The sequence below is a fragment of the Brugia malayi genome, assembly GCF_000002995.4.
Source record: "Brugia malayi strain FR3 genome assembly, contig: Bm_v4_Chr2_contig_001, whole genome shotgun sequence".
NCBI lineage: Eukaryota > Metazoa > Nematoda > Chromadorea > Rhabditida > Onchocercidae > Brugia > Brugia malayi.
This window is the reverse complement of record NW_025062476.1, coordinates 2,003,883-2,016,147: the sequence shown is the minus strand read 5'-3', so window position 1 is coordinate 2,016,147 and position 12,265 is coordinate 2,003,883. Positions and strand designations below refer to the sequence as shown.

The 12,265-nt window shown below is 21.9% G+C and overlaps 2 protein-coding genes across 2 annotated transcripts; both read right to left on the bottom strand.

Moving 5' to 3' along the window:
* Positions 1-372: 372 nt before the first annotated feature.
* Bma-abcx-1 (RE11181p, putative) lies at positions 373-5,371 on the bottom strand (the record flags this gene model as incomplete). The annotated part of the gene is made up of 12 exons (XM_043078142.1): positions 373-560; positions 876-960; positions 1,298-1,374; positions 1,613-1,815; positions 2,172-2,364; positions 2,559-2,675; positions 2,970-3,125; positions 3,995-4,112; positions 4,229-4,461; positions 4,649-4,806; positions 4,965-5,096; positions 5,214-5,371. The coding sequence occupies 12 exons, from the start codon at positions 5,369-5,371 to the stop codon at positions 373-375; spliced, it is 1,818 nt and encodes a 605-aa protein (XP_042934076.1).
* A 5,127-nt stretch (positions 5,372-10,498) lies between these two features.
* Positions 10,499-11,999, bottom strand: Bm17477 (Uncharacterized protein; the record flags this gene model as incomplete). Its single annotated transcript, XM_043078141.1, has 4 exons — positions 10,499-10,543; positions 11,010-11,189; positions 11,488-11,610; positions 11,892-11,999. 4 exons carry the CDS (start codon positions 11,997-11,999, stop codon positions 10,499-10,501), a joined length of 456 nt encoding a protein of 151 aa, XP_042934075.1.
* Positions 12,000-12,265: the final 266 nt, after the last annotated feature.

The window sequence follows — 12,265 nt, the reverse complement described above, 5'->3', positions numbered from 1 at the left end:
TTTACATTATTAATTTTTTTTGCTAAAATTTGTTTCCTTTCGCAGCCAATTAACAATTCTGTGACATTACCGCTAGCAGTTGAATTATCAATTAGCATTTCAAAGAACTAAAATTCATCAATATTTTACTCTAACAGTTAATATTTAACTTTTAATTCATAATATACAATCATATTAAAATGGACATTTTTTATATGATAAAAAAACGATGAATTTTTTGTTTTTACAAAGTAATCTTAACAATTCATTAGAAATTTGAAAAATGTTATCAAAAATTATGAGTTAAAACTAGGTATGATATCTCTTATCATTATTATCATTAGTTATCATTATTATTATTATTAATAATAATTAATCAAACTTCTGAATTCATTAGTTCAACGAGGTCAAAAGTGTAACCCAATCGGTGAGTGCTGTTCGACGAAGAAATTCATTTTCAGCTAACAATGCACCAGCTAATTTTGTTGGATTATAATAATATAGCAATTTGATCAGTGCAGGAAAACTATTTGGATGAATCAGAAAACCGGAAAGCATCACTGAATTACTTAACAGAATTACTGAAAATGATAAAATGAATTTTTCACGCTATTTAGAAAGATGAAAAATTTGATTTTAAATTTCAAGCATTCCCATTTCTTTCTTTCTTTCTTTTTTTCTTTTTTAATACTTTAATTTCATTTAGTTATTTTATCATAGTTAATTTAAATATAAAATATATAAATAATTTATCTAAAAAATATAACCAATTGCAATGATTGCAGAAATCCGCGTGCAACAACTATACGCTATAATCCACGTGACGTATCGCCACAAAATTGCATGCACGTAAACAATCAACGTGAAAAGGAAGACAGATGGCCAATAGAAAGTACCATCGAGTGGAAGTCCACTTAGTATATAAGCAGGTAATGCATATAATATATTACAAATTATGCTTATTGGTAAGTCATATGTAATCTACAATTCATAATATTTATTTTTACAAATTTAAAAATTTTGCGCAAAAAGCATTAGAAAGTTTAGTAATATTATCAAGTGATAATAGCGCCTGATAATAGGTTTAAAAGTCTATAATTTTTTTTTTCCATAAAATGCAAAATTTCTAACTTAATAAAAAGCAATTGTATGATTTAAAAACAAAAATAAACAAATAAATAAATAAATAAATAAAAAATAAATAAATAATAATAATAATAATAATAATAATAATAATAATAATAATAATAATAATAATAATAATAATAATAATAATAATAATAATAATAATAAGATAACGTATGCAAAAGAAGAATACCTTAATCATAATATAAAAAGTTGGATCATACAGTTTATTTCGAACATCATCAAGTAAATATAAACGCTCATCAAATACTATAAATATTTTTTTTTCAATCTTCGCCGATAAGTAATTAAAATTTAATATTCAGTAATTATTGATTGATTGATTGATTGAAGAGAATCAAATGCATGAAAAGAATCGATTAATTAATATATGTCTAATCAAATATTGAATAATTAAATATTAATATTATAAATTTATTGAAAAAGGATTGTGTGATATTTGTTATGTTCAACAATTTAACTTCATTTTTAAATTTAAGCTAGTAACCTCTTTCGATATGAATGAAAAGATTTGGAAGTAAACAAATTGCAAGCATAGAAATGATAAAACCAAAACGAGCATTAATAGAAGCATAACGATCAGTTGGTATTTGGAAAAATATAAAACCAACAAAAAGCGAAATGAGAAATGCATAAATTGGTTCTTTAAAGTATATCCATGATCTATTCAGAAATATTTCGAAAAAACGTCTGAAATTATCAAAATTTTTTGAAAAGTTTTGAAAATTTGAATAATGATAAAATGAAACATTTAGTGATTTAATTTAATTTAATTTAATTCATTTAATTTCAAAGTAGAGAAGTATAACTAATCATATCATATTAATGTTTCATTAAAATTAATTTGATAAACTGTTACATTAAAATTCATTTACAATAATTCATTTGAAATAATTCTGTCGTTTGATTTGTTCAAAAAACTTCAAAAAATTATGATAATAGATAAATAGAAGAATGAGTGTAAAAATTTTACTTATCATTTACATTAGCGCCTATTTTGCACATTAGCGCCCATTTTCAAATGTTTACAAATAAAAATGAAAAACCTGTAAATGAGAAATGCCACACGATAACAGTTAACTCGATGAATCTTTGGTGATAATTGTTGATCAGTAGTTATCAGTTGTGCCTCACATTCATCAATTATTCTTTCCTTCCAAATCTCCGTCAATCGTTTGATCCGATTTATTGATTCCAACGATGACTCAGTGGTTAAGTAATCATGAGTTACTAAATCTACTGAAAAAAATTTACATTTCATTACTACAAATTTAATTTTAATTTAGTTTTGACTTTTTTAAATTTCAGTAGCAAAATTTTCTGATCACTCAAATTAGAGTTATTAAAATTCAATTATTATTGCTTAATAATAAACATTAGGATGATTTTAATTTAGCATTGTACAAAAAAAAAAAAAAAAAAAAAAGTTTAACCGTAATAGTCGCATGGATTTTTGAATGATGGACATGGAAAGCCAATTTGTTCAAAATAAGCCAACATCTGGCTTGATAATCCAAAATAGATAACTTTTCCAGATGCTATCAGTAGTACTAAAATATATTTTGTTATCAGTAGTACTAAAATATATTTTGTTATCAGTAGTACTAAAATATATTTTGTTATCAGTAGTACTAAAATATATTTTGTTATCAGTAGTACTAAAATATATTTTGTTATCAGTAGTACTAAAATATATTTTGTTATCAGTAGTACTAAAATATATTTTGTTACAATATTGAAATTATAATTATTTCAACTTTTTCAAAAACTTAATTTCAAACTTTCCTCTCTCTCTCTCTCTCCTCCTTACATTAGCTTAACTGTTATAAAAAGTTAAAACAGACCTTTGTGAAACATTGTTAAAATTTCAATTGTTGGTGGTTGCACAGCCATAATAACAATTCGATTCAATTTAATTGCCCAATCACGTAAATAGTCGATGAGAAATGCCATCTCATATAGATTTATATCTTTCATAATATTATCTGATAATAGTATATCTAAAAGTGTTATCACTATCACTTCTAATCAAATTACAATCCATTCAAAGTATATCTAAAAGTGTTATCACTATCACTTCTAATCAAATTACAATCCATTCAAAGTATATCTAAAAGTGTTATCACTATCACTTCTAATCAAATTACAATCCATTCAAAGTATATCTAAAAGTGTTATCACTATCACTTCTAATCAAATTACAATCCATTCAAAGTATATCTAAAAGTGTTATCACTATCACTTCTAATCAAATTACAATCCATTCAAAGTATATCTAAAAGTGTTATCACTATCACTTCTAATCAAATTACAATCCATTCAAAGTATATCTAAAAGTGTTATCACTATCACTTCTAATCAAATTACAATCCATTCAAAGTATATCTAAAAGTGTTATCACTATCACTTCTAATCAAATCACAATCCATTCAAAGTATATCTAAAAGTGTTATCACTATCACTTTTAATCAAATTACAATCCATTCAAAATCAAATTATTTAAAAGTTCTAAATAAATTCCTGAAAAAATGGTAATTAATCGATAAATGTGATTTTTTTTTCTTTTTTTGTTAAATAGAATAGCTATTACACATAAATTGCTGCTACTTTTTAAATTATTTTCGACTTTTTCTTCTTTAGAAATGATTAATGTAGTAGATAAAAAATTAAATTGATAATTTGAGAATTGAATGTGATGAATTAATTAAATTTTACTTAAATTTTATCATTTTACAATGGTAACTTTACCAGCAGCTTTCAAAATTTGTTAAATTAGTAGGCAAAGAATTAAATGAATAATTTAAGAATTGAATATGATAAATTAATTAAATTTTACTTAAATTTTATCATCTTACAGGAATAACTTTACCAGCATCTTTTAAAATTTGCAGTGCAATTTTCAAACGTTGTCGTTCGGCGATTGTTAATTCATTGCAAAGAAAATTACGAATTGATGAAAGTGCTAATGTTTGAATTAGTTGCTCCATCTAAAATATTTCAAAAAAGAAAATTTCTCCAATTTAAACAATTTAAAATCAATTTTTATTTGAACAATTCAAATATTAATGAATGAAAGAGAATAAAGGAAAAATATTATCATTACCATATTAACATTATTAAAAGTATTCCTATCAGAGGTGACAAATAAACTTTGTAAATATAAAGTTTGTGCTACTGTAAGCCAAGGATAAACATTTTGTGCGTTGACATATGCGACACGGTCACCAAATTCATTTATATTCATTTTATGTCCATTATTTTCAATTATTCCATTAATTAAATATTCCTTTGATATATTATTTGACATTATTTCCAACAGAATACGCATTTCTGATTCTAAATGTTAACTTTTTTTTTTTAATTTTAATATTTTATTAAATTTACTTTTATCTATCAAAGAAATTGCTAATTTTCAAATAGTTGCAAAAATTCAAAATAATTCAAACTATTTAGCACAAACATTTTTATTTTGTTTCAAATTAATGAAATCATTTTTTTTTTTTTTTTTTTAAATAAAATTTACCTTTTGCATACAAAATTGCAAGTGTGTCACCACCCTTTAGAGTAAATGAAATATCTTGTAAATGATGTGACATGCTGGTTGTCCAAGATAAACAATTTTTAACAAATGTTCCATTATCTGATGTGACACATAAATTTTTAACGCTTATCTTCGGTGTACTGTAATAGAATGATAAAAGTGATAAAGCTAAGATAAATAATCACCCTATCACTAAAATAAGATACGAGATTTACTGATTAGAATTATCAAATCAATCTACAAACAATCATTAAATTGAAAAAAAAAAACAAACAAACAAATAAACAAACAAACAAACTTTCTTTCGTTTTTTCGTAATTCATTTGCTTTTGCATATCGCAAATAATTGAAACTGTGCGGCGCATTTGGCAACATATTTAGATTAGACGAATAGCGCTCATAATATCGCTTACATTGTGTAAAACTATTTCTGAAAAATGAATTGAAAAAATTTTTTGAGAAAAAAGAAAAAAAAAATGCAAAAAAAAATTTTTTTTCACTCTTTAAAAAAAAAAAAGCGGAAATGTTTCAACAGAAGTGAAATTACAAAGTGCGCTCGGCGCATAATTCATTATTATTTGATATAACTTCGGAGGAAGCATAGTGAATTTGTGACAGACTATTTGTAGCATTCGAAATAAATTTTAAATCTGTTGCATTATCATTTTTAACTTCTTTATCCAATTCTTCTTGATTACTTTTCATCCTGAAATACTTCATTTAACCTTAGAATTTTTTTTTTAATTTTTTAAAATTTTAATTGCAACTTTATAAAGTAATCATTAAGTTGCTTAATATGTACAGAAAATCAAAAATATAATAAAAAAATTAGTTAAAAACTCACTGCTAATGATAATAATTTCAATGCTATGCAATAAATTTATTAAAATATTTACTTCATTTTAATTCATTTTAATTCAATTCCTTTTCAAATAAAAAAGAGAGCAAATATTGGTTGAAATAGTAAAAAGAATTCTTTTTTTTTTTTAAATTTTATCATTTAATTTTTTACCAAAAAGTATGCCTACCGTAACTTGAAATTTGACCTTATTTTTGCAGAATATTTCAATTTTTTTGAATTATTAAAAAAAATTGAAATTTTTTGAATTATTAATGATGCATTCGTGTCATTTGCATGGCCTTAAAATTTTACCATTTGAATGAAATATTCTTTTTGCATTGTTGCCACTCTAGAAAATAATAAATTGACCAAAAAAGTTTGGGAAGGTCAACACAATAATAATAATAATAATAATAATAAAATAATAATCAATAATCATAATAATAATAATGGCAATAATAGTAATAATAATAATATTAATAATAATAATGTTGTTAATAATAATAACATTAGCAATAATAATAATAATAATAATAATAACAATATTAACGACAATAATAATAATAATAATAATAATGACAATACTACTAATAATAATGACGGGAATAATAGTAATAATAATAATGCGAATAATAATAATAACAATAATAATAATAGTAATGACAGTAATAATAATAAATAATGAGAATAATAGTAATAATAACAATAATATTGTTAATAATAATAACCATAACGTGAATAATAATGATAAAATGAGACAAATATTTTTAACCTTTTAAAAGTTAGGTAATTAGCGCTTCGAAAGGAACAAACAAAAATATATTTCAAATGAAAATTTATTTCAAAAAATAATGCAACGATTTCTGTTACTTTTAATTAAAGAGTAATTAACAGAAGTATGAAGTTGTTAATCTCAATAATCTTTGATATAATTAATAATAATATGAATTTAATTTTTCGAAGATTTGTGCATGAAATTTTGATAATTTATTAAGATTTGAAATTAAATTGTTTATCTACAAAAAGTATTTTTTCATTGAAATGTATTAAGATTTTCAAAATTTGCAAACAAAAAATTACAAAAATCCTTGTAAAATTTACAAATTTACAAAAATAAAATTTTTTAATAAATTTCACTTTTTTTTAATCTAATTATTGTACTTTTTGTTTTTGTTGTTTGTAAATGTTATCTTTTCATCCTGAAAGGTAATATAATAAATCAATCTAACAGTGAGGAAGGCGAGTGATGATAAAATACTAAAGAAATAAATTAAAATTAGATTCTTCCTGAAAATTAATGAATAAATTTAAATTTTGCTAAGATTTGTGTAAATTAAATTTGAAATCTTTTCATTTCATATTTACTTTACTTACTTTCAAAATATTATTTTTCTAATCAAATTAGTATTCAAATCATTCAATTAGTAAACAATTTACTTCTTCACAGCTAAGCAGTAATCATTTATAATTAATTAAACTTAGTGTCAACAAATTATGTAGAAAAGAAAACACGAAGGTAATTTGATTAGTTTATAAGTAAGTAAAAGTATTCTTACCTAAAAATTAACAGGTATTTTTTGGTGATTAAACTGACAAAGTAAACAAAATTTGAAATTGAGAAAGAATAATGATTAATTTGTGTGTGATAAAAATGAATAAATAATACCAACAATTCTCTTTCAAATATATTTGATAGAATAGAAAATGCATTTTTCAATTGGTAATTTTAAGTGTCGCATTGAAATATTTTAGTGCAAAGTGCTCATTTCAAAATGAATCTGTGACAGACTAATTATTATTTTTGATGAAAAGAGTGCTACCAAATAATATTCACATTTAAAAGTAAACAATTCTTATGGTTCAATATCTACGTATACAAATAAGAAGGATGGATTAATTTTTAAAGAAAAAAACTGAAAAGAATAAAAAATTCAAATTTATTTAAATTTAAAAAATTAATTTAGACAAATATAAGTTTAGATAAAGTTCAAATTTTGATGATATTTATTTAAATTAAAAAATTAATTTAGACAGGTATGAGTTTAGATAAAAGTTAAATTTTGATGATATTTATTTAAATTAAAAAATAATTTAGACAAATATGAGTTTAGATAAAATTTAATTAAATTTTGATGATATTTACTTAAATTAAAAAATTAATTTAGACAGGTATGAGTTTAGATAAAAATGAATTGATCAGTTTTTTTTTTTTTTTTGAATGATTGAAAAGTTATTTATTTGTAGCATTTGATCATCATCTTTTTCATCCTTCAAATCATTTCTTAAATTATCGAAACACAGTTCCTTCCTTACCTGAACTTTGTTTATTTTAACCATTCTGCAGATAGAAATAACTAAGAATAGAACTAAACATAGAGACACAGATAAGTAAATTTGAAATTTCAAATTAAGCAGTTTAAAAAAAAAAGCAAAATTAAAATACCAAAAGTTAACACCTGTACTGGTAATTTTTTTTTTTTTTTTTGAAGAAACCGAAAAGTATATAAATTAAAACAAATTTTTAAATTCAAATAGCCATGTCATTTTTTTTTTTTTTTTTTTAGTTTTAGTGAGTTTTAAATTAAAATTCGTTATTTTAAATGTTCACTGATCTATTGTTTATTGATAAGGTAAAAAATGATTGGTCATTTTATCACGAAAGAAATTTGTTTTAAATTAAAATTAATTCCCGTTTTAACTATTTCTGTGTTTCCAGCTTCTTCATTTCATCAGTTTCATTTTTTATTTCACAAATGTTTTTTTTTTTTTTTCTTTTCCTTTCTTTTTGTTGACATCACATTGACAGATTTTCTTCTTTCAAAATAATTTACACTGCTTTTGAAATATTTGAAAAATTTTCAATAATTTAATTGCTGTAAGAAATATTTTAACAAATATTTCAATTTAAATGTAAATAATATATTTTTTTTTTCTTAATATCGAATAAAATTTGCTTCAGTTGTTGGGATTTGAGATTTGTTTGAAATAGAAAAATTCTATTGGAAAAAATTGAAAAAAAAATAGGGTCAATCAAAAGAAAAAAAAAACAAATTTATAATTTTATTTGGAATAGGAACAATAAAGTAATAATAATAATGGTAATAATAATAATAATAATAATAATAATAATAATAATAATAATAATAATAATAATAATAATAATAATAATAATAATAATAATAGTAATAATAATAATTATCGATGCAAAAATGATTTATGTAAAAATTAGAAAAGAAAGTGCTTTTTCAAGAAAGTATTGCTTTCGAATATTAATAACCTATCCTACCTACCTACCTACCTACCTACCTGTACACAATTGCCTTACAATTAGAGGTCATCCACCTTTTCCAATTTCTCTTTTCATCTCGTAGAAATTTCTTCTTTCCCCTTAAGATATAACAATCTTTAAATTTAATTTTATTAATTTCAAATATAAACTTTATTTAATCATTATTACAATTATTGTCCATTAACGCTTGTAATTTAGGACATTAAACTTGCTTTCCCGTTGTCGCATACATTCTTCTATTCATCAACCCGAAAGCAGTTGAATTATAATTCAGAATTCAAAAATTTCTTTATCAATTCTGAATTGCTATCAGAAAACTGAAAAATTGTAAAATTGAAAATTTGAAAAATTAAAATACAACAGAAAACTATTTAAAAATATATACACATATAATGAAATTGAATTATTTTGAATAAATAAATACATTTAAAAAACATTTTACACTTTTTATGATTTATATATTTTTAACTTTTCTATTTGAACTTAAATATTTAAATTCATTCTTTAGTAATAAGTAAATTGAAGGAAGACATTAACAGATAGAATAAGTTATTGTTTCTATTTTTTTTATTAATTCAGTTTTTTTTTTTTTTGCCTTTTTAATGTTTCCTCTTTTTTTATTCATTTTATTTGATCTTTGCTCTCAATTTGTGAGATATTTCATCTATTTCAAAAATTCATTCGAACACGTCAAATGATACGAAAATTACGTGTAAGAAACGTCAAATGATACGAAAATGACGTGTAAGAAGCGTCAAATAATACGAAAATGACGTGTAAGAAGCGTCAAATGATACGAAAATGACGTGTAAGAAGCGTCAAATGATACGAAAATGACGTGTAAGAAGCGTTAAATGATACGAAAATGACGTGTAAGAAGCGTCAAATGATACGAAAATGACGTGTAAGAAGCGTTAAAATATAATTATTTAGAAAATGAATTTTGTTTACGGTAAAATCGTTGGTGCATTTTTAATCATCGTTCAATGTGAGCAAAAGATGGTTTAACTTTACTTTTAAAATTAAAATTTACTTTTAATACGTGTACTTTTCTCTTTTTTTTCACTCTAATTTTTTTTGTTTCATTTTTCAAATTGTAAAATTGGAAAAGTCATTAATCATTTAATTATTAAAAGCATTAAATTTATAGTAAGAAAAAAGTTTTTTAATTAAATTAAATTTTTTAATTTAATTTTATAATTAAATGCTTTTTTTTTTTTTCTCATAATTTTTGTTTTCTTCCAGTACACAAATTCATTTATTTTATTATTTTATTTAGCATTTCTTTCTTTTTTGCTTAACAATTAGGCAGTATTAAAATTTTAATTTTGAACAAACTTTAAATAAAGTAAATTTGTTTGAGCAGAATAACACTGATAATTTTCAATTTCTAATCACATAAAAATATCTCTACAACATTTGATAATATGTTAATATATTCTCTAATTTAATAGACAATATTGAACGGAAAGAAAATTTCGAACTTCAAATTCACGTTTCTACGTACGTACGTAACACTTATTAGCATAGTTTTAGAATGGTTTTTTTTTTTTCTTTTTTACTATCTTCGTAAATTCAGAGTTTTGCAAATAAATTCCATTTTTAAATTGATTGTCTTTTTTCCTGATCAAAGCACAAATTTTAATTCCGTCAATTTATTTCCAGTAATTAAGTATTATTTTATGAATGATAATTGTTTCGTTTAACGTTTGTCTGCCTTGAAAAAACGACGCATTTTGACAAAATTCTGCAAATAAAAAAAAAAAAAAAAATCAAATTAAATTAAAAAAATAAAAATGAAAAGATTAATAGAAGAATAGTAATTTCACTTTATTAAATTCATTTAAATTTCACTTTACTAAATTCATTTATTCCTATTTCGGCTCTTTTCTACAATTATTTGTTGCATTTAAATGCGTTTATTTCAAATTTAAATTAAAGAAAAAAAATCTAAGAGTAAAATTTTTTCAACAATTAATTAATGTCCATTTCAATTTTCTACCTTTCAAACTTTTCAAAATTTTTAGAAGAGTAAATTATTAATGATAATAGATAATAAGATAACAATTAATTAACGTCCATTTCAATTTCAATTTTTCGTCAGCACTTACTAAAAAAAAAAAAAAAAAAACCTCAAACTTTTCAAAATTTTTAGAAGAGTAAATTATTAATGATAATATTAAATTAAAAATTATATAAATTAAATGTTATACCTCAGTTGTTGTCGTAAACCTATGAAGTTTACCAGCCGGAATTATCAGTAAATCACCGTATTCACATAAAATCCTCAACCAATTGTCACATTCATCTTCCACATCGTAGTAAGCAGAACCTTCGATGACAAACACAGCCATTTCATTGTTTAATTGAGTTTCTTCATATAACTCTTCAATCTGTATATGTAAATTTGAATTTAATAACTCATATCATACTGGTAATTAAATTTTTTAATTAATTACACATATACTTAATTAATTCATTTAACTAATAATTTATGAAAAAAAAAAGAATTTATTAATCAAAAAAAGAAATTGAAAAATTTATGTTTAAAACAATTTTTTATTAAAATTTAAATTTGTACAGCAAAAAAAAAAAAAAAAAAAAAAAAACAACAAATTATTTGATTAGGAATAAATTAAAAAATTTTTTTCTACAAATTTTTCATTTTATCAAAAAAAAAATGATTTGTACCTTATCATCAAAATCTGTAATACTTCTAGCATTCAATGTATATACATCCTCTTTTGTTAATTTTCGTCCTTTTTTAAGTAAAGCAATTCGTTTTGACATTGATACTTGATCTTCTGTGTCAACGTTCAAAAACAAAAAAATGCCATTAATAATAATAAATAATTATTTCAAGAAATTTCATGATAAATCATTGATACATTGGAAATATTAAATTAAACTTAAATTAATTAACAATTTATAGTTTAAATAATAGAAAGAAAATTTTAATTATAATTACTTTTAGCTAAAAATACTTCACTCATTGATTAATAATACCTTTTCAATATTATTTTATAAAAAAATTTATAAATTAAAAAAAAAAAAAAAAAAAAAAAAGTGAAAACAAATTGAATTCAAAAAATTATCTTAAAATAAAGTACACCAGTTCGTTTTGTTAATTCATCAGGTGTGATTTTTTTTGGTGGAAATAAATGATGTGGTAACCGAGGATCACCGCATGGATATGGTTCCATATACCAAATTTGCACCATTTTTACGTACGTAATAGAAGTATACTTGTCACGTACGACTGATTAAATACTAAAATATCTAAAAGTAAAAAAAAAAAAAAAGAGAAAAAAGAGAAAAAATACGAAATAGCAATTTGAATTGAAAAACAAAAATTTCTATTTGTTAACAAAAATATAAATTATAAAAGTTTTTTGATAAGGTAACTTCCATTTCTATTTTAATTATTTGTAAAATTTAAATAGCTACTAGCAAATTTCCTACACTCATT